The sequence below is a fragment of the Neopelma chrysocephalum genome, unplaced genomic scaffold (genome assembly GCF_003984885.1).
Source record: "Neopelma chrysocephalum unplaced genomic scaffold, ASM398488v2 Primary Assembly neopelma1_143, whole genome shotgun sequence".
Lineage (NCBI taxonomy): Eukaryota > Metazoa > Chordata > Aves > Passeriformes > Pipridae > Neopelma > Neopelma chrysocephalum.
Genome location: NW_020897805.1, coordinates 6,776,073 through 6,800,749, shown reverse-complemented (window position 1 = coordinate 6,800,749; position 24,677 = coordinate 6,776,073). Strand labels below are relative to the sequence as shown.

General features: G+C 38.8%; 1 protein-coding gene across 1 annotated transcript in view; it reads left to right on the top strand.

Annotated features, from left to right (window-relative positions):
• LOC113975702 (rap1 GTPase-GDP dissociation stimulator 1-A-like) overlaps positions 1 to 24,280 on the top strand; it is a 27,225-nt gene extending 2,945 nt beyond the window's left edge. The window contains exons 2-13 of the mRNA XM_027699997.1: positions 4,325 to 4,382; positions 4,529 to 4,654; positions 6,793 to 6,921; positions 8,051 to 8,176; positions 8,832 to 8,975; positions 9,809 to 9,839; positions 12,739 to 13,109; positions 16,036 to 16,161; positions 20,288 to 20,427; positions 21,305 to 21,431; positions 22,781 to 22,909; positions 24,147 to 24,280. Of these exons, the coding sequence (XP_027555798.1) occupies positions 4,325 to 4,382; positions 4,529 to 4,654; positions 6,793 to 6,921; positions 8,051 to 8,176; positions 8,832 to 8,975; positions 9,809 to 9,839; positions 12,739 to 13,109; positions 16,036 to 16,161; positions 20,288 to 20,427; positions 21,305 to 21,431; positions 22,781 to 22,909; positions 24,147 to 24,280 (1,641 nt within the window). The remainder of the gene's footprint in view (positions 1 to 4,324; positions 4,383 to 4,528; positions 4,655 to 6,792; positions 6,922 to 8,050; positions 8,177 to 8,831; positions 8,976 to 9,808; positions 9,840 to 12,738; positions 13,110 to 16,035; positions 16,162 to 20,287; positions 20,428 to 21,304; positions 21,432 to 22,780; positions 22,910 to 24,146) is intronic.
• The last annotated feature ends 397 nt before the right edge of the window (positions 24,281 to 24,677 follow it).

Below are 24,677 nucleotides of genomic sequence, written 5' to 3'. Positions count from 1 at the left end.
AAAAAAAAAAAAAAAAAAAAAAAAAAAAAAAAAAAAAAAAAAAGCTGAAACAAATTGTTCTGTTTTGCCTGAAGTTCCACCCCATCAACATTCTGTTCCAGCATGGGATGAAACAAAATGTCAACAACGCAGAATTTTCCATGAAGCAGAAATAGCCTTTTCTGGTCAATTTTAGTCACAATCTCTAAGTGTGCTACTGCCTCTCCACAGAAATAGCTGTGTCTTATAGTGTCTGCTTCAATTCCTCTCCAGAAGCATGGATTTAAACACAGGGACTGTTGGGAAATCAGTCCCATGTTGATGAAATTAATCAAGTTTTTATAAATAACAACCATGATAAAACTCTGAGGATCTGAGAAAAGGCTTCAGTATTTTAACACTGTTATAGTTAAATGCTAGACTATAATTTCTGCAAGACTTTTATAAAAGTAGTTCTTCAGCCAGCTACTTGGTCAATTTTTGATGCTCATACTACTCATTTCAAAACACTACAGATCATAACTAGAGGGATATTTTACAAGGATTTAGTCTGTCATCATGCATATGGTGTTATTTTACTGATCTATTCACTGGAGAAATAACAAAGCCTCTGGATTTCTAGTTATCACAATACCAACCCAATGAGCAACCAGTATAGACTGTTCCCTGCTATTTGTAAAACAATCTCCTCCAACTTAAGAGATCCAGTTGTCTTTTCATCTTTTTATAGATCCTAATTATAACAGAAATGTAATTGTAAATATCACTATTACTCTAATTAGAGAATACTACAGTCAAATGCTAACAGCCGCCTTCTGCCCACTCCCTGAGATCTAGTTTAAGATCAAAGCTGATTCAACTGTCAGGTTGTTCAGGTCGGGGGTCTGGGGTTTTTTTGTTTGTTTGTTTGAGGGTTTGGTTTTGTTTTTGCTTGTTCGTTTTTTGTGAAAAACCTGCATTCTACTGTACTTCATTCATATAAAATCATTTATTCAGTACATTTTGACAGAAGAACTGGAGCTGATGAACCCAGCCATTTGTCTAAAGATGGCATTTTGTTTAAAGCACAAAACCAAAACTGTCATTGCTCTTAAAAAACTGCTTTTAATTTTTTAAATCAAATAAATTTTCTTCTCAAGGGGCAGTAACAGCCCTTAGCTGTGCTCTACTTCCACTCCCTTTACTTCATCCTTTCTTCAAAACACTTCTCATGCCTCTGAAGTAAATTCCTGTATGCACTAAATTCATGCATTTTAATTTAAAAAAAACTCGCAATAACTAATGGACACATTAAGGAAAGAGAAATTAGTGAATTCATCAAACAACAAAAATGAATGAACAATTATTAATCCTCAGCAAAGGACTTCTAGGGCAAGACTCATGACTCATTGTTTTCAATTAAGCAGTTTGTAAAGTAGAAATGCTACTTTGCTACAGTTTTGGTAACACCCTATGTTAACTACTTCAGACATCAATTTTCCAGCATTATTTCTTACAACCACTTTAGGTCTTTTTGTCTTCAGGAAGTAGATGGAGGAATCTTCATATTGAAAGGGCAGAAGATTTAGAACAAATCAATAAAATAAGGGATAACCCACTGTCAGAAATGGATGTTATACTCCTGAGTTCACAAGGGATAAAAAATGAACTGTTGAATCAGTAACTGTGACATGTAGAATACCATTTAGATCAACAACAGAACTGACAGAGTGGAAAGCAGTAAGAGTGGAATGAGTTTACAAAAACAGTTGCAAAGAATGCAGGAAATTAAAGTACAGAAATCTGATCTCTGCATAGGTAAATTATAGCATTATAGTAAAGCACAGAATTACTAAACATAGACACTATAAAAAAAGGAAAGTCTATGTGACTTTTGTGGAGGCAAATAAAGCTCAACCTGTCTCTCTTTAAAGATATTTTTTAAGACCTGGCAAGAAGATCAATAAAGGAGATACTGCTAATAATGCATTTCGATTTCTACAAACCTTTCAATAGGGTTTATCTAAGTTATCTTGGGATATGAGAGAAGGTTATCTGATGAAGTCTAAAGAGCGGAATAAAGACTGCTCTCACTAAAGAAAGCCAAAATTATTAGAGGTTACCTTTGCCAGAACCTGTGTCATTCAATATATTCATAAACAATCTAGAAACAGTAGAAGTAAGGAGGTTTTTTTTCATTATTTGGAGTATTCAAATACCACTGTAGAGAATTGCAGAAAAATCATATCATCCTGTACGACTTGGGATAAAGAGGCACATCAAGTTCAGTGTCTGTAAATAGAAGACAACCTACACAGGAAAGGATGGCCTAATTATGAATGCTGGTGGGGTTTAAGTTAATTCCCTCTGCCCAGAAGATAACGAGTCATTGGAATAGCTGCAGAAAAGAGTAACAGAGTAGAAAACAAAACTTCAGTTCACCTGAATCTTGAGAACACTTCAAATCTAGCTCCTCACCAAAGGGAAAACAAACAACAAAAGAACAAAAGTTTCTCTAAGTGTTAAGTGAATTGGCAGAGGAATTACAATGGAGGGATATAATAAAAATCCATCTGATCATGATAGGCATGGGAAAGGCAAATAGTAAAGTTTATTTCCTTTCTCTTACTATAGTAAGAGTAGTAGAGTAGTAAGACCATTACCTTTGAGTTCTTTGGTAGATATTTTAAAACAAAGGGAAGTATCTTCCTCTTACAACAGTGAAACTGTGGTATTTAATGTCACAGTGCTGTGGAGATAAAAATTATGAATTAACTTGAATAGGTAAACAAATTTATTGCATAAAAGTAGATTAAAATGTATTAAATGTATTGATGTAAATACTATGTATTTATCCATGGCCCAGGTTGCCAGACACAAAGAAAGAAGTGTTTTATCACATCTGTTTGTGTCTTGCACTCTTCAGTGCTGCCACTGGTCACTATCAGAGCAGACACTCAGCTGGCTGAACTGCAAGTACTATCTTTATGATAAACAAGTATTTAGAACTGACAGGCTCGATGTTGGTCCTCTCATTATTCCTCTCTCCTCCCCACCTCACACTCTGCCACAGTTATTACATGCTAATTTCTTTTTCCAGATAGAATTTATCTCTGCATGTTTATGCCTGTACAAGAGTTATGTGCTGTTTGAGAAGCGGACCAAGCCTTTGACCTCATGCTCTTGGATTAAAAGAGTTATTCAATGAGCATATTTAGAACTCAACCCTTCAGGAAATGATCTTCTCATCAGCCATTGGGACTGAAAAGAACAACTGTAAAGAACTCAAAATATTTTCCATACTGGCTCACCCCCGTTTTCTATCCCATTCTGTTTAGAAACCCTGAGTAAGCACCTGGAATATCTTGGGCTTTGTGGAGATGATACAGAAGCTGAAGATCAGATCCTTGAAAGTTTGAATGGGATTCTCCTGGCTCTTACTGAAGATAGCTAAGTATCACTCCAGATTAACATTTAACCATTTGCATAATGCAAAAGCATTCATTGCAGGTTTTGTCTATTGTGGTGACCTGTATTGCAAGAAGGGGTTGCTCTTGGAAGTATAGTTGTCCTCAGGCTGGTTTGTTTTATTGTCTTTTCTCTCTGTACAAAATCACAAGTCTATCTGTGACCAAATAAAGCTACTGATCACTAAAACACCTGAAGCTGCAGAGAAATTCCAGATTTAACCTTCTATTTACTATAGACTCCTAGGATTAACTTCAGGTGACCCTGTCAGGTATTTTAAAAAGTACTTCCTAGTCTCCTTATACAAAAGTCCTTAAAGTCTCTTCACATTCTCCTAAAAAGACATAAACCCGCATTTATTTGAATCTCCTGGCAGATGGTGACTAACTACATTAAGGTCAGCTAGCCGTATTTTTAATGAAAAAAGGCTAAGGGAATTGACTATTCTAATTGCTACTCTAATAAAAGATGCTGTTCCTACCTGCAAAATTAATTGCTAGGCCATACCTCAGGAATAGTATCTTAATCCCTGACTTCCCGTGCCTTACGCAAGCTTCCTTTTATAGTCAGAGAAGATGAAACTGTTTTCCTCTTTGCTTTGCCACCTGTGCTTCAATTCAGCATGAAGCAGAGTAATCAGCTGGAACCACGCTTGCTGCAATTCAAACAGATGAAGGTTCCCATATATTTAGACTGAGACAGCCTTTAAGTACCTTGCTAAATCAGAACCTTGGATCCCACAGATAACCACTCAGAACTCCAGGAAACAAAGCAACATGTAAATAAAACAGCTGCAAACCTATGGCAGGTATTGCTAACACTTATCATTACAGAGCAGAGATCCTTCTGCCTACTCAGAGAGAGTGGGATCTTTCTAACTTTGGCAAAAATCCTGAAGGGCAATCCACGATGTGCAGTGAAAGCAGCCCACGTGCTTTCAGAGATAGCCAAAAATGGTAAGTTGTGCTAAAGTGTAACTACAAGGCATATTACAGCACATTAGCTGTATGTTTCCACTCTTGAATTTTGTTTCATGGCTACCAGCTACTGGCATTGCAACTGTTTTACTCCTACATGGCAAAAACCTCTCCTTTACCTACAGAGGAAATGAAGAAACCATGTATTGAAGCAGATTTGGTGCCAATATTGATACCTCTGCTGGAGAGCAGAGACCAAGAAATGTTGCTTCACACTGGGAGGGCTATTGGCCGTATCTGTTATGACAATCGTAAGTATCCACATAAGAGAATCACATTTTCCCTACCTCTAAGGCATTATTTTAAAAGGCATTTTAACCTGTAACTCATAATAATTTTATGAGACATGAGCACATAATGTACTTAAGCCTCCAGTTAGATATACAATTCACACAGCTTACAGGTACCAGGCTGAATGCACCCCAAGCAACTCCTGCACTTTGGGTTTCCCTGCTGTATTTTTGACTTCAAGGTGGGACATCTTTGTCAGAACTGCTCTGTAATTACAAGAGGAGCAGAGCCTCATACACATCTTAAACAATTCTGCATATCTGCCTTGGGCCCAAATCCTGAATGGCTTGGTCTTCTTTGGCAGTAATAAAGCAAAGTAACAAAGCAAAGGATTTTAAAAAGTGTGTTAGAAAAAAAACCAGGCTCTAAAAAACTTTAAAATACTGAGATATGCAAGGAATAGTCTTCTCTGAGGACCACTGCTTGCCTGTAGGAGATCTTTGTGCTCCAGATTGCCTGGACACTAGCTTGCCTGCTGGTCTCACAAATTAAACCATTTTCATTTACTTGCCCAAACAGTTTAAGATTTTTCTTTTACCTTTAACTCCCAGACTTATCAAAAATATTTATTGCATACTGAAAGTAATATGGAAATTTTCACCCAGTATCTTCTATCCATTACCCTCTTCCTTCAACCTACCTTCTCCTATCCCTCTTGCATGGATCTGCACAGCTTTACTTAAAAAGCTATGATTTGCCACTCTGCACCATTCTTATGAAATCCAAACATGATAGGTACCTGGTATAGATTTCACTAGCTCCCTGCAAGTTACATGTATTTGCCATGGAATGCCACATAATAATTTAAAAAACCTTCCCCCTATAAATTACATGCAAGGCTCATGCAACTACTGTACATCAGCACTGCTACAGCATATGGCCATACTGCACATCTGCTTCCCTTCTGGCACAGCACAGGCCCTGCACAGATTTGCCAAGATGACTGTGACTATAAGATACATGATTTAATAAATTATATCGTTAGCACAGCAATAAATACATCAAAGGAAAGAAAAATTAACTTCACCAATTCTTTGCCTGAATTACAATTGTATAGGCCACAGTGGCACCCAGACACTTTCTGGGGTCTGCCATACAAGTTACAGTCCAGCTCTCAGCAAGACACTGCTGCAAAACAGTGCCATTGTACTGTTAAGTAACCATCACTGTCCAACTTTGTATTTTATAGTTCTTGGCATTCTCAAAACCATTTTAGATATTAAGCTTTCATTCATTACATGGCAAGCTACAAAAAGAAAGAAAGCAGTTATCAGTGTTTTCCTCAGCAACTGTGCATGTGGATGGAGACAAGCGTAGTCAGTACGCTAGAAGCAGGACCAAATTAAGTTTATGATTTAAGAGAAGGTAGCAAAGTAAGTAAAAAATTTACACCTGCTTAAAAACCTTACTCAGCCCATAAAAATTCCCAAGATACCTTGAATTCAAGGTATTGGGAGCCTTCCAAGGCTCCCAAAATGAGGAAGAGCATGATTTCCCTAGATTAACTTTAAAGCAGTCTGTCTTTTAGTGGTATCTTATAATATCCCAGGTATTGATAAAGCATTTAATGAAATTTTTTTAATCATTATTCTAACATGAAAAAAGCAAGTATATGGACATTTGCTTTATGAGTCACTATTTTTTATCACGTATTTCCAGTACCTTTCATCTCCCAGCCCTTCAGAACAAAAGAAGCCACAGTATAATAAGGTGGAGATTCCCATTCCCCAAAGATAAAAAAGCCAACTGTCTGTTCCTCACTCAATTTTCAGATACAACCCAAGATACCATTCATCAGAACTTGCTTGGGAAGCTGAACCAGTAGTAGAAATGCACAGGCAATTGCCCTCATATATTTTTAGAGAAGTGTAATTCCTCAAGTCAAAGTAGCACCAGGAGGTTTAGCAAAAATCTGTCCCAAACTTGCATTTCTTCCACACAGACATTAGCCTGAACCCACAGCACAAAAGCTTTACAAATTCTAACTGTGAGAAAAAAACAGACTACCTTGCCTCTAAGCATCTCAATGGAACCCTTTTCACTGATTTAATTAGTCCCTAATCCAATCACCTTTAACTTCTACCACTTCCCTTATCAGGTGACCTTCAGGAAGAGCTGGTGAAGGTTGGAGTAATCCCATCACTAGTCCGAATATTAACTGACTATGAAGAGAGTGAACCACTTGTCCATGTTGCTCTACTGGCCTTATACAATCTTGCAGACCTTGGTAAGTAAATGTATTTGCATCTTGGAATAAAATATTTTCAAACTGTCACTGCCTTTCCATGCCCACAGGACTGTGGGCTTTATTTGTTTTGGGTTTTCCTCTGTTTGTTTGGCTTTTTTTGGGGTGGGGAGTGGTGTTTGTTTTGAGTTTTGTTTTTTAAACACTGCTGATAGACCTAACCAAAGACTGGCCACAGTATCTGTATTGGAGAAGTAACTCCTCTTTCATGGAGTACCAGCAATTACTGATACTACATTAAAACAATTGAGATTTAACAGACATCTTTTGACCCCAAAAGAAAAGTAGAGATGGCATAAGTTCATATGGGAAATTGACAGTTTCAACTACTTCAGTTACAGTACATTAAAAGCTTGTTTATTAACATTTTATTTTTATTTAATAATTAAGTTCATATACCTTAACAAAACAGCTTCTGAAAATTTACCCAATTTTCAAAGCAAAAGCATCTCCCCTGATCTAAAATATATCTGCCCTACTTTGCATAAGTTCTAAGTAGTGATGGAAGAAAAAGAACAACTAGAAAACTATTACCACTCCCTATTTATGGTCTGACTACAATTTGATCTACTGCTTCCTGTATTTTGAGGGAGAGGCAGGGAAGCAGGTATGGTATCACACTGTCACATCACCCTCTAGGGAGGTCTGTCCTTTTTTATCTCTATCTTAACACCATATCCCATTCAAATGTGTTCTATGTTAAACAGTGACAAGCTTTGCTAACATACATCTTGTAGATGTTTAGGATCCCAGCAAGACTAGAACCATCTAATCAATGCAAAAAATATACTACTACAGCCAACTGACATGTATCAATTTGTTATATTAAATAATCATACTACAGATAGACTTCTAAGAGTCAGTGAAATTAAGCCAGGATTAATTTGACACCCATAAGGTCTACAGGAATTACAAAAAAACAGTGTTAAAGAAGCTGGGGGGAGAAAGGACAGAGTTTTGCTGTCTCAGTGCTGTCCAAGGGGACAGAAGAATCTATCAGAATAGAAAAAGTCTTGAAAAACAGTATCAAATCACTTCAGATTATAGGGATATAGGCTTTTAATATTTAATCAAATAAAGACTCAAAATCTTGACTTTATCACATACACAGATACAGCTAAGGAAGCTCTAAGCAAGACAAATGTTGCTGAACAACTGGTGAAACACCTGAGAAGAGCAGCGAACCATGAAAGGTTAGAAATTGTCTTTGAGGTCCTGCAAGCACTTGCAGAAAATGGTAAGGCTCCTTTTGGCTTGGGTGGAATGAGGGGAGATGGGGTATTGCACTAGTTTAAGCTCTGGGTTCCAAGTTTGCCATGGGATCCTACTAATTGAACCAGCAACCCCTTCAGTAGAAATAAAGCACACGAACATGTGAAATCCTGGCCCAAACAACACTTTGAAGCTTAACAGGTGAGGCAACAAGGAAAGGAGGGAGGCAGTAGCACTCCACTCTATTTGGGTAGATCCGTAAGACAGCAGATTCAAACTTCTATTCTCCATTGTGTGTAACAGGGAAGCAGCAAGATAGATTGGGTTTTTTAATTTAAAAAATGAGAACCACCAGATACTATAGAAGATGTCTACACTAAGCAGTGGTGTAGCAAGCACTGACATGAATCTATTAAAAATATCTAGATACTCCATACAGATTTTAAAGAAATGAAAGCTCATGACTGGCAATACAAGAAAAGGGAAAGACCAAGGCAGAAAGCTTTGTTCGTTCTGCCTCGGTGTCACCTTGGCACGAGAAAGCTGTTACAAACAAAACCAAAACAGTGACTGCACCTGAAAGAAGACTGGCTGAAGTTCAAGGATTTAGCTTCCTAGTTTGAAATGCTTCCATGAAGACCCAATAAGCTTTTAATGTGCTTTTACTGTGCTCTCTACAGATGCTCTGAAAGTGCAGTTGGTGGAGGCAGGAGTGCCAGAGGTGCTGTCCGAGATCCTGCTGAGGCTCCAAGGTAGTTCACAAGCTGAAGACACATGCATTGTGAAGGCTGCATCAGATCTCATTGTCTCTCTGCTTCTTGGAGGTAAAAAAGGGAATACTTACAGTCCAGACACATAAAGAAAGAAAATCAAAAGGTGCCTTTAGCCGACGAGTTGCCATTTTCTCTGTTAACATGGACCCATCCACAAACTTTCATCATCCTTAGAGGAATTCTTCTGGAGCATCACACTCCTCACTTTCTATAGGAGCCTAGTGCTTGTGCTGCCATGCTTACCTTCAAGCTAATACATATGTTGCCTCAGGACATCTAATACCACTGTGCCTGCCCCTGCACAGAACACAAAAGCAAGCACAAGTAACCACAGGTACAGCTATCAGGTCACACCCTTCTATAACTTTACTTTCAAAGCTGGCTTAAGAGCCAGTTTTAAATTTAAAGCTAATCATCAGATTAAGTCACATGGTATTGAACTACTCATGCTTCCTTATTCACTATTCCAAATCTGTGTACGTACTTTAAACATCTGGAGTAGCAAATGAAATGTAGTAACTTCTTGTAGTCTAAGTTCTGCATCTACAGGCATTGCTGACCCAAATTTTCCACTAAGACTTTAAGATGATTTCAGGAACAGCACAAAAAGGCTCAAGACTGAACAGAACTTAGTTCAGGTGGCCTTGCTATGTTGTATTTTGGGCAATATGGATTAAAGAATAAAACATCATGAACAGGACACTTACACTGCATCCCACCACCCTCAATCCCAAAGCAATCAACAATGCAAAGGTCTTAAATTATTAATTCTAACAACAATCTAAGTCATCATTGACTTGAATCTCCCCAAAGACTGACAGAACAGTTCCCTTTGGGGTTAATTATAAACAGATATGAGATGTTCTCTATATGTCATGCCACAGACAAATACATACAGAAGATTTTTGCTAAAGGGTGTGGCATCATCTCCTAGAACATTGATACTTGCACCACATTCAAACACATGCAGCTACAGAGACAGAAGCAATGGCTATTGCTAATTTTACAAACAATTAGCAAGGTGAGGTTGATCATTCTCTAGCCCTCCAAGACAGAAAGCCACTGTTTGTGAGTGCAGAGAAAAGCAACACTATTAGATTTCACTGTTCCCTGGTTCTGAAACATTCTTGCTTTTCTGCAGACTGGAGACCTGTGTATGTTTAAGTTATAGATGCTACTGATGATGAACTAATTTGGGGGGCACAATTATGAAAAATGGAGTGGCTAGGTAGGCAAACGTTTGCTTTTATTTTTTCCTAAATCACACTCTAGTAGAGGGGAGATTCTGGAAATATTTCATGGCAAATACATTTGTTAGAAATAAAGAAAAAAAAAATAACACACAGTTACTGATATTTCGGATTTAAAGTCACTTTTAGAAAGGGAGGGTTACTCAGACAAAAAACAAGTCTCAAGAAAAGCCATTTTATCTTTCACTTTCCTATTATAGAAAGCAATGAGCCTTTATACTATGCAGAGAGAAACACGAAGATTCTTGTAAGCACACCCCTGGAAGGCAGGCATGCTGTGCTGAATCAGTCAGCAAAAGGTACCTCACCATATCTTCTGTCCTTTCTCATCACTTAAAACTACTGTACTGGCTTCAGACTCAATTAACAAAAGGGACCTCAACATTGCCCAACTTCCTTCACTAATATGTGCTTAATTATTATAAAAGATTCCCTCACATCTGTCTGAATGTTGGGGGTTTTTTTGTTTTGTTGGGATTTTTTAAAGCAAGCTATCATACACGCATCTCATCACATCCCCCTCACATCCTTCCTAGACTCCCTTTCTTCCTCGCCTTATACCTTGTTCTGAATCAGCCACTGTGCATCACTGCTCTACAAAGGCCACAGAAATGCCCTCAGTGCCTTTAAACTGGCTAACTTCCATTTATTCAACCGAATGGCTTGCTTTGTCACTCGCTCTTCTCCCTCCATCTTCCCCACACCACCATTAGATGTTTCATGTGGAAAAAGTGAATAATCCCTCTCATGCCCCAATATGTGCCACTGATGTATGCACAGCCTTTAATCTAAGAGAAAAAAAAAATTCCCACGAAAATCTGATCTCAGCATCAAATGACTTCCAGGCCGTGAAAAGATGACAGACAGCTTCTGCAGCTGTGAAAGTGGCTGTTCCTATCAGACTTTAACTATGGGCCATTAAACTGGAGGTTCTGCTGCTATCCAAGCAAGAACTCCATAGGAGAGAACAGCAATTTGGAGCTCTGTGACAATCAAAGCAAGGCAGCCACTAATAGGCTCTGCCTATTTACTACATGAGAAAATAAAAAATGCTCTGCTGCTCCTGTTTGAAAGGTGGGGGCAGGAGAGAAATTAAGTGCAATTAAGGTTAGTCAAAAAGAGTCATAAAGATCAAAATATTTTGCCTGTAGAATTTTATCAGACCAAAAGAGATTACCTATTCTTACAGAGCTGGTTCCTAAAGACAATTGGGCAGTTTTCCTCATATATCTGATCTCCAAAGATCAGGACCAGGTAAGAGAATATTTGAAGAATCACAAGCAAAACCACCAGCTTTAAAGAATGTATGCATAAAATGGTATCAAAAGATTTTTGCACAAGTAGAATTCCAACTATTTCACAGACTGTCAGCTTTCTCATGAAAATATCCACTTAAACTTTATAAGCATTTGACAAATTCTTATTTAACGGATATAGTAATGGGGGGGGAAATAGACTACTTATCGAAATGTTAATAAATGAAAGGAACAGTAGGCACTGGTTCAAAAGACAACACAGAGGAGTGTCTACTACTACAAGGTAGAAATAACATCCAAACCAGCAAAGATGTTAAAATTACTACAGTTGTTTTTACATGCTATATATACAAAGATTAGAAGGCTGTACATCTCAGGCATGCAGTTAGAACCACAAAAAGCATTAAAGCTATTTTTGGTCAGATTATATACTTGCATGAAGTTTGTATAATTCCATGGATAACCATTCACTCCAGGTGAAGATGTGATCTTTCTACATAGTGTTCGCTGTGTTTTGCCACATGTTAACAGACAGCAGTCACAAGGTAACAGCACAGCAAAACGGAAATTGTGATGGGTGTCAGGCATATACTTCTCTTGAAGTGTATAATAGACTGCATAAAGTAAAATACAGAAAATCATTTGCCAAATGGCATCTTCAAAACACTTCCTTCAGAAAGGGTACAGCTGTATACAGGGTTTCCTTTTTGCTGTTTAGGAGAACACACTTTCCCATCTCCTAAAAAGGTGACCTAAGCAGTTTCTGATAACAAAAGGGCTGTCACTGTACAGAGCAACTTCTCAAAGACAGAAGGAGACAGACAGACATGCACTGACAAAATACTGCAAAGCATTGCTGGGCAAAGTGGTAGGTTTTGGATATACAAATCTGCTCTTTCACCAGGATTAAACAAATCAGATCTCTCTAAGTGAACTTGTATTTTCCAGGCTTCATATGAGTGCAACATAAACAGACTTCTCATTTCAGAAAGTGGGTTTCTCAAAACAGGTCTAGGTCTGATGCTTTCAATGAGCAGTTAATGACAAATTATTTCATAGAAAACAAGGAGCAACAGCAGCACAGAACTAGTAATCAGACTTACCATTGGTGGTTAAGATCCCTGGTCTCACAATAGTCTCTTAAACCAGCAGAATAGCAAAATTGGAGTATTAAAGCTATCCCGGAGAGAAGTGGAAAATGCCACTGGTATTCCACCACAAATATAGTGGGAAATACAGCAGTACTGAGAAAATACAAAAAGACTGAAGAATCTATGGTTTTGAATTTGACAGTGATTGTCCCTAAAGCTCTCTCAAGCTAAGCATTACCAGAAGGTGCCTCAGCATCAGTTCATGGGTAGCTGATGCCCACTCATCTCAAGAGTTGAAGGTTGCAAAAAACAATGCAAAAGCTTTAGTCTCGATCTTATCCAGAGATGAAAACAGTCAAGGCAAAGGCTCCCCGAGTTCTCAGTTTGCATCATTTACTTCTATCGTTGAGTTTTTTACCTCTCTCACCTGCTTGGCTTTGCCTCTTTCTTCAGATGGCAACTGTTTACGGATGGTACAGCTGGGAGTCATCCATCAGCTCCTGGATCTGCTGGAGAAGCATGTACAGAGCGGGGACACCTCCGTTCAACACGCTGCACTCAGTGCACTTCAAAACCTTGCTATACCAGGTACACAGTTGGAAGACAATTGACTTACTGTGATTCTCTGTAAAGATGGGTCAGCTAATGGAGACCTGTGCAGCTCTGTCCAAGTCACCAATTCCAGTTCCTTGCATTTTGAGGGGCAACAGACTTTCCCCCCCCTGCAGAAACATGTTTGAATAATTCATCAAGAATTCCTCATCTACATAAAGGGTCTAAATATAATGAAGTGTGATCTCATTGCCAGCTGCTGAAATAGTTTCATACTAACAGCATACAGCTGCTCAAGACGAAAATTCAGAATAAGGTTTCTAGCTTAAAATACAGAGTATAGGGTGCAGCCATCACATCATAGCTGGTAGGGATATCATAAATCTGCTCTTCTAGAAAGCCAATATTCATTGCAAATCTGGCCTGTCAACCCAAAAGCTACAGTACTTAAGGGAGACGTACAAGAGATAGGGACAGACTTTAGTAGACCATGTTGCAAATAGGACAAACTACAAGAGGGTCAATTTTGACTTAGATAAGGCAGATATTTTTTATGATGAGGGTGGTAAAACACTGGAACAGGTTGCCCAGAGAAGTAGTGCATGTCCCATCCCTGGAAACATTCAAGGTCAGGCTGAATGGGGCTCTGAGCAACCTGACTTAGTCCAAGATGTCCCTGCTGACCTTTGAAGGTCCCTTCCCACCCAAACCATTCTAGGATTCCACTTTGTGATCTTTTGTTAAATACAAATCAGAATATTATGCTGCTTCTCATCTCAAATTTAATGCTTCCATGTGAAGTACCATTCAGGCCAAAAATGTTCTGCTAGAGACTTAACAGTACCCTGCAATGCAGCCCTTACACTGATAGACATTGCTCCAGAGCATAACACTGATGCTTTTTTCTGAAAATAAAATAACTTGAAGTTGTTTGCCTCTTTTATTATGTAAGCTAGCCAGCATGCTTGGTTTAACAGTTTTACACATAATCATTACTTCAAACAACTAAGAGCTCCAGAACATCCTTGTTGATGCTTCGCCTCCACTACTTCCTTTTAATGCCTGAAAAACTGATTTTTTTTCTTACAGATAGCTCTCCTCAGAACTCCACTTATTTCTTTCAACTTTTAATAGGCTCTCAAAAAATTTATTTAGTTTGGCTCATAGTATTATCAGACTAGCCAACCACATCAGTCCACTCAGTATTTTAATAAATGTATTTGACACTGTAAGCCCATGTTTATTTTATTTCTCTTTGAAGAGATGTTCTACCAGCACTCACATCAGCAGGCAAAGGCCTGTGCAGATTGCTTTTTGGTGTTAATAAAGTATGCAGTGCTGCAAAGGTTACAGCAGTTACAATCTAACACAGAGCTATGAGGAGAAAAATCACAGAATTGGGACAAATCATGGAGAGCCCTACAGCTGAAATTAGGAGAATAAATTAGTAGGAAAAATATAACTATCATTATTAGAATGAAAAAGGGGATTTTTTTTTCTCTAAGCCTAGCTATGTCCCATGCTTACCTCTTACTGACCTCATTCCTGCAAAATGTACAATAGGATTTGTTACAAGCAGCAAAGACATCAATTCAACTCATTTGAAAGAGAGCAATTTTGATGTATTTTCCCTCGACAACAAGCAGAGAGGATCACTTTCTAGCTCACAGCAGAATCTGTTCCTCAACAAATACCGAAGGCCAACTTTTTGCAATGCCAAGCCCAGGCATTCCTTGGGAGTGCCTTAAGGAAGCAATAAACACAGCTGATTCTGCAAAGATTAGAGGATCTAAAACTTCAGAAAATATAGTTGCAACCTACAAGTTCACCGCTATATCACTGGCTGCTACACACAGAACTAGTAAATCTTAATGTTCTTTGAAGTTGCGCTTTAAGAAGCTCAACTCTGAATTATAAAATATCAATATATCAATACAGTGTCTATTTTAATTATCTGTTCAAGTCTATTACAACCCATTTTAGATCTTTCCAAGTGTGTAGGCACTTAAAACACTATTCCACCTACAGACTATACTTTTCTTCATCAATTCACAAAAATATCTGTGTTTTTACCTGTAATATGTGTAAGACATTCCCTAACACTTGCAGATAGACACAAAGAAGTCTTTAATTTAAGTATTGATCTTAAAAGAGAACAGATGCTTATAAAAAAATTGAAAAAAGTTATGATCTAGTGAAAGGAGTCAGTCTATGCCACTGAAAAACAAGAACATTAAGAGCAAGTTACTTAATAGGGTCTGCTTCTCAATTTGTCCAATAAAAGGACAAAAGGATGTTATAGTTATCTCCCTAATTTCACTGTCCTGTCCTCCTCACCACCCCACAAAAAAAGTATGCAAAAGATGGGAAGAAAATTGCTCTGGAGGAAGCAGCTTTTGGTAGCACAGTTAAGCAGTATTAGGACTCCTTCCAGACAAGCTTCTGATTATTCCCAGGGATTATTGCACCAACCACTGGTGCAAAGACACAAAAAATAAGGAGCACAGAAACAAAGGCATGAACAACAGGGGAACAGTGAATTCCAATACAAAAGGAAAATCCATTTTCTAGAAATATGGCTGTGTAAATCCCTTCTGCCACCCACTTCAGTTGAGTAAGCACAGAACAGGCTTCCTCATGTGAGTGGGCGAATGGATGGATCATCTATTACAACTAGAAGAAGAAAGAAATGACAATGCTGTGTTTATCCTCTTATGTACTTGGCTCCAGGCAGGGCTAAGATCAAAAGCAACCAAAATAACCTAACAGCAGTTCCTAGAAAGGTTTTATCTCAAAAGAGAAGCCTGAAGTCCTGACTTAATTTCTGAGCTCTCTAACAAGTTGGACCTTTTGCTAGAAGCATAATGCAGTATAAAATTCAGAACAGTTATGTCATATCTATATTTTCAGATGCCTGTGTAGTTACTAAGCTTCACATCAACATCTCTTTTCTATTTTCTAGTTGTTAGCAAGGTTCAAATGCTGGAGGAAGGTGTTGCAGAACGGATTGAGGCACTTCTAAGATCAGAGAGTCCTCCTGTGCAGTTTAAACTTCTTGGAACATTACGGATGTTAGCAGATGGTCAAGGTAGGGAACTGCTAGTGTTTACTGAGATCAACTAACCCCCCCTCCTCCCCTAGCCCTGCAACACAATGGATGTGCGAGACCACGGGCTAAGTGTCCTGCTAACCTAATTCCAATCAATCTGGAGAGGTTCCAACAGAGCTGATTGCCAGTGGCTGCAAGCTTTCCACACTGACCCAGTCAGCCTCAAAGGCAGATGAGAAACAAACCAAAGGGAAGAATTTGCAGCACTCTGGAGAATGGGCAAAGGCCTTAAATGAAGATGTTTTCCTTCACAGATATAGAGCAAGGCATGAGCATGACAGAAAAGAGTAAGGCTAATACTTTACACTGTCAAATCACAGGGGAGAAAAATCAATAAAGAAATGGAGAATATAAAAGGAACAAAGGGGGCTAGGATGGAGAGAGGCAGAAGAAATGAGCTTCTAGCCATCATGAAGTTTTTATATACACATGCTGCTAGGTTTATCTTGCTGGTGTGGTTCACATGTTAAATTTATTTTGCATGTTGAAATACTGGACTACCTACTTGCACTTCATTCAGTTTTACAAAGAGATGCATACGCAAAGGTACATCTTTGAGGAACATGCACAATGTCAGAATTACATTAAGATCTACTACATCTTAATTTATCCTTAGGCTTACTTAGCTTCTTACCAGAGTAGAACACAAAAATGAGTGTTGTAGGGTTTGGTATTGCCTTTCATATCACCAGAGCAGCTGCTCTAGAGCACTAACCAGTACAGGTCCCTTGATACACAGGAATAACAAGGGATAGGTTCAAACCAGAACAGTTATGACCATTTTGTGATGGGAACTGTCAACTGACACAGAGCAATTACAGACACCAATTCATTAATTATATTCAAGAGGAAAAAACCCTCACTCTCCTACATTCCACGCTGCACTCATCTGCACCACTGCAGACACTTTGACTGCATCCTTTATCAAATTAATATGCACCTTATAAAATTTAGATCTATCTCTCATATTAATTTGCAATGATTCCAGTCCACTGAAAAGCTGCTTTCACTCATTTCACCATGGTAGGAAATGGACATTGCGAGACATATAGAAACAGCATCACCTTCCTCTCAGGCTTTGAAGAAGTCATTAACAGGTAATTTCTCTGAAATCCTATCTGAATTGTGACAGGGGAGAGCATTTAGCTTTTAAAATTGAAACATCATAATAACACAAATCTAACTTATCAAACACTAAATTAGGGGGTTTTTTGAATTCTGCTTGCCAGCCATAGTGAGAAGCTGGAATTTGGCATGAGGTACTACTTCTGAAACAATATAGTTATCAAAGTGCAAAGCAGAAAAAAGATCTAGGACATTATTCAGTGTTTACCCATTCCTGCCTATGAGCACACAATTCCCCCACCTTTAATTACTTTCTATTCTGTTTACCCATGAGCTAACATTGCCCTTAATTAACTCAGCCTGAAACTCTTACGAACCCACATCTACTACGAAGTCCACACTAAATTAGTTAATTGCCTTATCTAGTATGAATTCATTACTGTGACTGTCAGCAGGCATGTTGAGGCCTACAGACTAGAAGAGGTAGGTTTCTTCCTAACTGCAGGCAGATCTGTCAGCTTCATTACTCTAGAGAGATGTTAACATTAACTCCTGGTTCTTTCACCATTTTGCTTCAGAGGAGCAGAATAATTTCTGCACTTCAATAGCCAAAGGACTTTCAGCTCAACTGAAATTTCAATCACACACAATTTATTCAAATTTTGGGTTTTTTGCAAGTTAAAAGGTCTTCCTGTTAGGAATAACTAATTGGATTTTATCTCAAAGAGCTCTGTTGGTGGTAGACATCAGGAAGTCCCTACCAAACTGGGTCAAGAACCTGCCTTTGAACAAATCTCTTAGACTGGTTCTAATCACCACCCTGTTACCTCTTTCAGCTTTTTGTACTAAACTGGATTACCACGATCTCAGACTAACAAGTAACATCTGACCTAGAAACAAAAGCCTTATGTTACAGGAGATAACATGCAGGTGGCTTTGCAATGACAAGAAACCCTTCACTCAAAAAACCTGTCAACCAGACTATAAGCTCCCAAATCCCTTGTGGGATTTTCACCTGTGGATTGTTCCACAGTATACTGGAAAAATACAAAAAGGAAGTGTCTGTACTTCCCCATTTGCCTCTGCCAAAACAAAGAGTATGGGTTGACTTACATATCCTGCAAAATATGTGGAGTAATCACATAGTTTATTGACACAGACCTTCTGGTACACATTCTATTTGATCCTTTCCAGAATATCTCAAAACAAATGCAACAGACAGAGAAAGGGACAGGAGCAGGGTAATGCCCCTATGCCCCTATCGCCCAAACCCATCCCTTCTGTTACAGATGCTAATGTTGGTTCTTCCTCAAATCTTTGCATCAGCAAAGGTCCAAGAGACAAATTTCTCAGTATCTTAAAACAACACAGACTTTTCCCCACATTTTTCCCTCTCTGAATCAGCATCCAAAGGACCGGGGATCTCACTTGCTACTTTCTTTCAGGCCTGAAACTATTTTAAGACCAGAAAATCAGAAAAATATTGCAAAAAGCTCACAGATCCTTTATAGCCCTTCTTAGGGAATGTACATTTCAATGAAGAGCTTCACCATATCTTTCCTTTTTCACAGTACACAATGTACATTTCAGGCTCAACTGCTGTGGTTCTCTGTCATCAAGGGGTGAGCAGTGGGCATGGGACAAGACTCAAGATAACCAAAAATAAGACAACAAGAAAAACCTTTAATTACAGATAACTACATGAGACTCCTAAAGTTGAATTAAATCTTATAATCACAATATATTCTTGCCATTAGAGTAATTCTACATCAAAAGTGTCTGTCCTGTGACTACTTCTGCCTCTCAGTTGCTACATCTGGTGCCCAACCAGAAGTGCTGTGCATTTATATCCTCAGTTCAACTGCAACACATAGAAGCAGCAGTTTACAAAACACCTCTTTGTGCTCAAAGACAAATGGGTGAGCATTCAATTCCTTCAAAAGGCAGATTAAGTTGTGCACTTTGCTATTTTATGTGTCTCGTAGTACCCTTCACTTAGAAGATAATTCCAGTAGAATCAAGATGCAGGATTTCAAAAAGTCTTCAGTATTGAACAGAAACAGCCACAGTTATTTACCATGATGTCCTCAGGGCTGAACCCTTACTTAATATATTTGGTTAAAAAAGAGTATTTCGGTCTTCAGCACCTTTATGTCTGCATTTTTCCTCTGCTTAGGAAATCACCTCCCACCATTTAGTCACTTTTGAAACAGAGCACTTTGAAGAAACATTAATTAAGTGCAGTAAGATTCACATGGACCCTTATGTCAGACTGACAGTACTGAGAGAGGATGAGTAAAGTTCCTTTTGCTGCTGAACTTCAAAGAACTTTGAGAGTAGTCTCCCTTAGTGGTTACCAGCCCTAAACCCCAGCATATAATTAGAGTTCCACTTCTTAGGAAAAGTTACCTAGTGAGATTTTTTTCAAATGTCAGCCACACAGATTAATACTTCTAGCAGGTCTTGAGATAGGGTTCTTGAAACACAGGGGAATGCAAATTAAAAGGCTCTTCCACACTCAAGGGGAAGTTTTGATGATGCCTTATACACAGTTCAGCACACATTCTTAAGACTCAGGTCATCCAATTACTGCTGCAATTCTGTACTAAGGCTTGGCTTCCCACATCACCAATGGTAATTATCACCAAAACAGCAAGAACAGGCTCTGAAGAGCCCATGATTACACTTGTGCAGGGCTCACAGTGCAAGAAATCAAATGGGAAAGGGATATTCCTCACAAAGAAATTTCAGTATAGCAACAGAATATTTGCTTTCAAAGATACAAAGCTGCTCATTCTAAACCCTGCTTCAGCAGCCTCTTTAAAATGATAGGTCTATTGGAACAGCCTATTTTGTCCTTCACCTCCAAGATTCCTTTGGCAAAGATTCCTAGATTCCTTTGGCATTCCTCTGGTAAAGATTTCCAAGATCCTTCAAAAGCCCAGGCCTGCGGCCCTAGTTACTTCTGCATTCACGTTTCTATGACACAGACTGAGAAGTCTGATTTTGAATGCCTCTTGGTGATGGCTTTTCTCCTCAGCTGATGCAGCTGAAATCTTGGGCCAAGACCCCACGCTGCTCAACAGACTTGTGCAGTGGTGTGATGTGAACAACCACACCGGCGTCCGTGGGGAAGCAAATCGGCTGCTGGCATCAATCTTGCATCACAACAGATCCCAAGTAAGAGAACTATTGGTCTGATACCTTTCTACTTTATCCTTCTCAAATACTTTTAAAGCTTACACATATAGCTTTACAATTAAAAACAGGGAAGGTCACAGTAAAAACCTCTCTGGTCTGCCTCAACACCAGTACGGGGGAAGCAAGTGGGAAACCTGTGCCCCCCATAGCCACAGACACCCCACAGAAACAAACAGTGTGGTTACCTACTGCCACTTGTCAACTTTTGCCCTGCTTGAATAAGGCTTGAAAAATGACAAGTACATAAAGCTTTTCCATTGCCATAAATATGATTCAAATTTCAAATTAAAATGGCAAAGATAACCCAGACCTGTCCTACACGTCAGTCCTCTAGAAGCTCTGAAGTGCCCACTTATCCACCTAGTAGTGGATTAACCTGGCATGACTTGTATCTGCTGGCATTTTAGAATAGGCTTCTGTTTCTTGTAAGTCATGCTGTTACGTGCAGGCATCCCAACCATGCTTTACTTGGAGGTAATGATTAAAAAAGCAGATACTATTTGCATAGGCTTTGATAAAGTAAAATTAGCCTTTGCCAATTTGAAGCCTTGAAACGAAAGAGTGGAATAAGGACAAAGTAAAGCTCAAGACAAAATGTATATTTATCTTACAGATATGCATTCATACTTAATTCTAAGTATTGATATTCCACGTAAATTAGACCAGCCCTAAGCAGAGACGTAAGATCAATGCTGAAAGCAATGTTGTCTCTAATCTCCAAATATTGTCAGTTTGCACTACAGCAGGCAAATAATTTCCATCTATTCAGAAGCTGAATAGATGCAATCTCATTTCTTTTTCTGTTCTACTTTATTCATAAGTCAGATTTCCACGTGGTTTACCATTGCTTTAACAGGAAGTGGTCAAAGCCATCCAGGAGGCACAAGGAGTGAAGCATCTGGTTTCCATGACAACAAGTGAAGATGCTGCCACACAGAATGAGGCTCTGAATGCCTTGGCAGTAGCATCTGCAATCGATTTAGGTATTGTTCTCCTAAAAGTAGATACCTGTGCAACATCCTCAATTATTAAGAAACTGTCATGCTGTTAATTCTACATAACACATGTGAAAAAGCATCCTTCTTGTCTAGATTTAGCTCTTCAGCATGAAATGAAGGTTGTCAGCCATCCAGATCACAAAAGCAATAGGCTTTGAGACTTACCTGAAGATTTTTTTGTTTAGGAGAAAGTCAAATTATCAGGTTGTGTGGACAGGCAGTCTGTTGAGTAGCGTGGTATGGTGCTAGAAACCTACACAAAAAAACCCCAACCCAAAACAAAGTATAGGGAAAGTAAAGGTGATGAAGATAAAAAAATTAGAAAGTCTAAATGAAGGACAAGTTATACACTTGGATGGTTACTGAAAACTCTAAATGGAGGAAATAATCTTCAGAAGACAGATGAGGAAAGAATAAAGCAGTTGCATAAACAAAGAGGTATTGCAGAAGCTGCAAATGAAGCAATGAGAAAACCCTGAAGTTCTAGCTACTTTTCCTGAGGTAATTTTCAGAGAGTTACGTAAAAATTTTTTCAGATTTGTCCAGTATAACTTGAAAATGGGTCTCAATTTATTACAACAAGAGACAGACACCACAGAAATCTACATACATCAAAAGGTAATAATGGCCAGTCTTCGCGAACGAAGATTTTGGGAAAGGTCTTTTACCTTTCCAGCCTGCGCAATGGATTTTTTAGGTGAGACACAGCCTGCGCTGAACTGAGCCCACCCTTTAATCCTAAGGTTCATCTGCCGGGGCCAAGCAAGCTTGGACAATGGCAGTGAGGTCCTCAGGACGTAGGTTTGTTTAGAGTGACCTTCTCATAGATGGATGGCCTCACAGGGCTAACGAGCTCCATCTGCCCGGGGGACCAGGAATCGAACCTGGGTCGCAGCGGTGAGAGTGCCGCATGCTAACCACTAGGCCACCAGGGGTCCACATCAAAAGGTACATTGAAAAGAAAAGGTCAACTTGAAATTTGGAATTTCCTATACCAACTGGTAAGACTGTAAACAGCCCATTTAACTGCTTGTCTGCCATTAAGACTCTCAAACTCAATTGGGCAACTAATGTGAATCAATACTTTTAGTACTGACCATCACAAATTTTAATCCATTACGAGGATATAGTTCTGTCTTCAAGAAAGAGGCCAGTGAAGAAATACTGTGCAGAAAACAAAACAGAAATTCTCCAGGAGAGAAGACAGTTGCCCAAGACATTCCTGAATAGACAGTTTGAAATGAAGCCAGTCAGGAATTTTTTGAAAGCAAGCATGTTCACTTTCCAGTTTCTTTACAGGCAACACCTCAGACATTTGTTTACTTATTTTTCAGAAACCCTTGAAGAATCTTTTAAGGAATCACAGCTAGTTCAAAGTTTACACAAACTTCTACAAGATGATAATACAAGCCCCGAGGTGAAATACAATTCAATTGGTCTTTTGTGCAGGCTTCTTAATTCAGGTAACCTCATTTTAAATTGTCTGTGATGAAATGATAGATATTGGTAACAAAGACAAGCGTTTTCTCTTACCAAAATGTGCTGCTTGTGATGCTCCAGTGAACGAGTAAAGGATATTAAATAGGTTCATTCTTTATTGATCAGCAAACATCATAGTCAAATAACTTTCTTTATGAAAAGTTGATTAAACCCTCAGTTGAATAAAATAGAAAAAAAAAGAAAGGCTTTATTCCAGTAAGCCAGTGGCATAATCAAGTCCTGAAATAGCAAAATTAGAGCCTTGGCATAAAGGCATCTTTGTCCAACTTCACCATGCAAAAATGCCTGGCAGGCCCAGGCCTTGTGTGTACCACAGCATTTTTGTGTTCAAAGAAATAGTCTGTATCGTGTCCATAGGCAGGCATTCATCTGCTCTGCCTATGCTGTGAGCAAACCAGAAACTGAGTTAAAAGAGCAATTCTATCAATGCTGCCTTTGCACAGTAACTTTTTGTGAAGCATGTGAAGGATACGATGATTTCAGTATCACTCCAGGGTTAGGGAAGACTTAAAAATGGCTTCAAGCAAGATCAGACTATCCCAGGTGTGCGGCCCTAAACGAAAACAACCACCTTGAAACCAGGAGTCCAAACATCTTGTGGCAGTTTCTCACATCCTAATAAAAAAATTATGTGAACTGAAAATAATGATTGTGCTTAGGCAAGGATTGATCTGCCTTTCAAACTGTGGAGCCACCCTATACTGACAGACAAGCTGGATTTTGCAGTATACTCTATTTTTTCCCTGTAGCCACTGAGATATTGGAATAGGGATAAAGCACTTGCATTCTTCAGTGCTACAATGGAGTACTGACATAACACATGTGATCTATAAGACTTTCTTTCCAGAGGTGTATATACCTAGAATTTTATAGACTAACTGCAACACTTAGAGTTCATTCTTACTAATATGGAATGTTAACAAAAAGCATACAGGCATAAAAATGCTGGAAATTGTCCTGTATCATAGTTTCAAAGTGTTTTTCTTCTGTCAATCAGTTCTTGGAAGTCAAACAGGAGAAAAAAAATCTTAAGCTATTCAATACTTCCAATGGCTCTAAGGGTATCTACTGAAGAAAAAATATTTGAATTAAAGCAGCTCATTTTAAACAGCAAGTACTCCAAATTTATTTTACTACAGTTGTTGGGAGCCACTATACCATTGCATGTCACAAAAAGTCAGAATTTCTTCTCCCTTTCAGGTGATCTGAGACAAGAAATAGAGGAGGACAAGATGAAAGAAACTCTGAAACAACTCTGCAGTCACAGCAATGCAGATGTGGTCAAGGCAGCTGTCACAACATTACAGGTTTTGAGAGGAGAGACACCTCAATAGCGTCCCTTCTTCCACGTGGCAACCCAACACTGCTGCTGGGGCAAACAAAACACCTTTTAAAGCTGTACGTAAACCTGATTTGCCCATCTATTTGGCCTCCTGATACTTGCATCACTGCAGCTCTTTGCTGAGCTACTAAGCCACAGCAGTAGGAATAAGGCCTGTCAAAGCAAGTGATCTCAGAAAACATCAGAGAAGAAGCATTAGGCAATTACCACTTCTGTTACACATTTTTAAGCTGCTTGGTTTTGTCCCATTAGGATACACACAAGAAAAATTGCATCAATGGGACTTGAAAATAATTACATAAAAATCTCAAGCTTATATCACATAACCTGAAATGAGGTGGATTAGATCTGTAGCCTAAACAATGCAAAGGGCCAACAGGCACCAACTG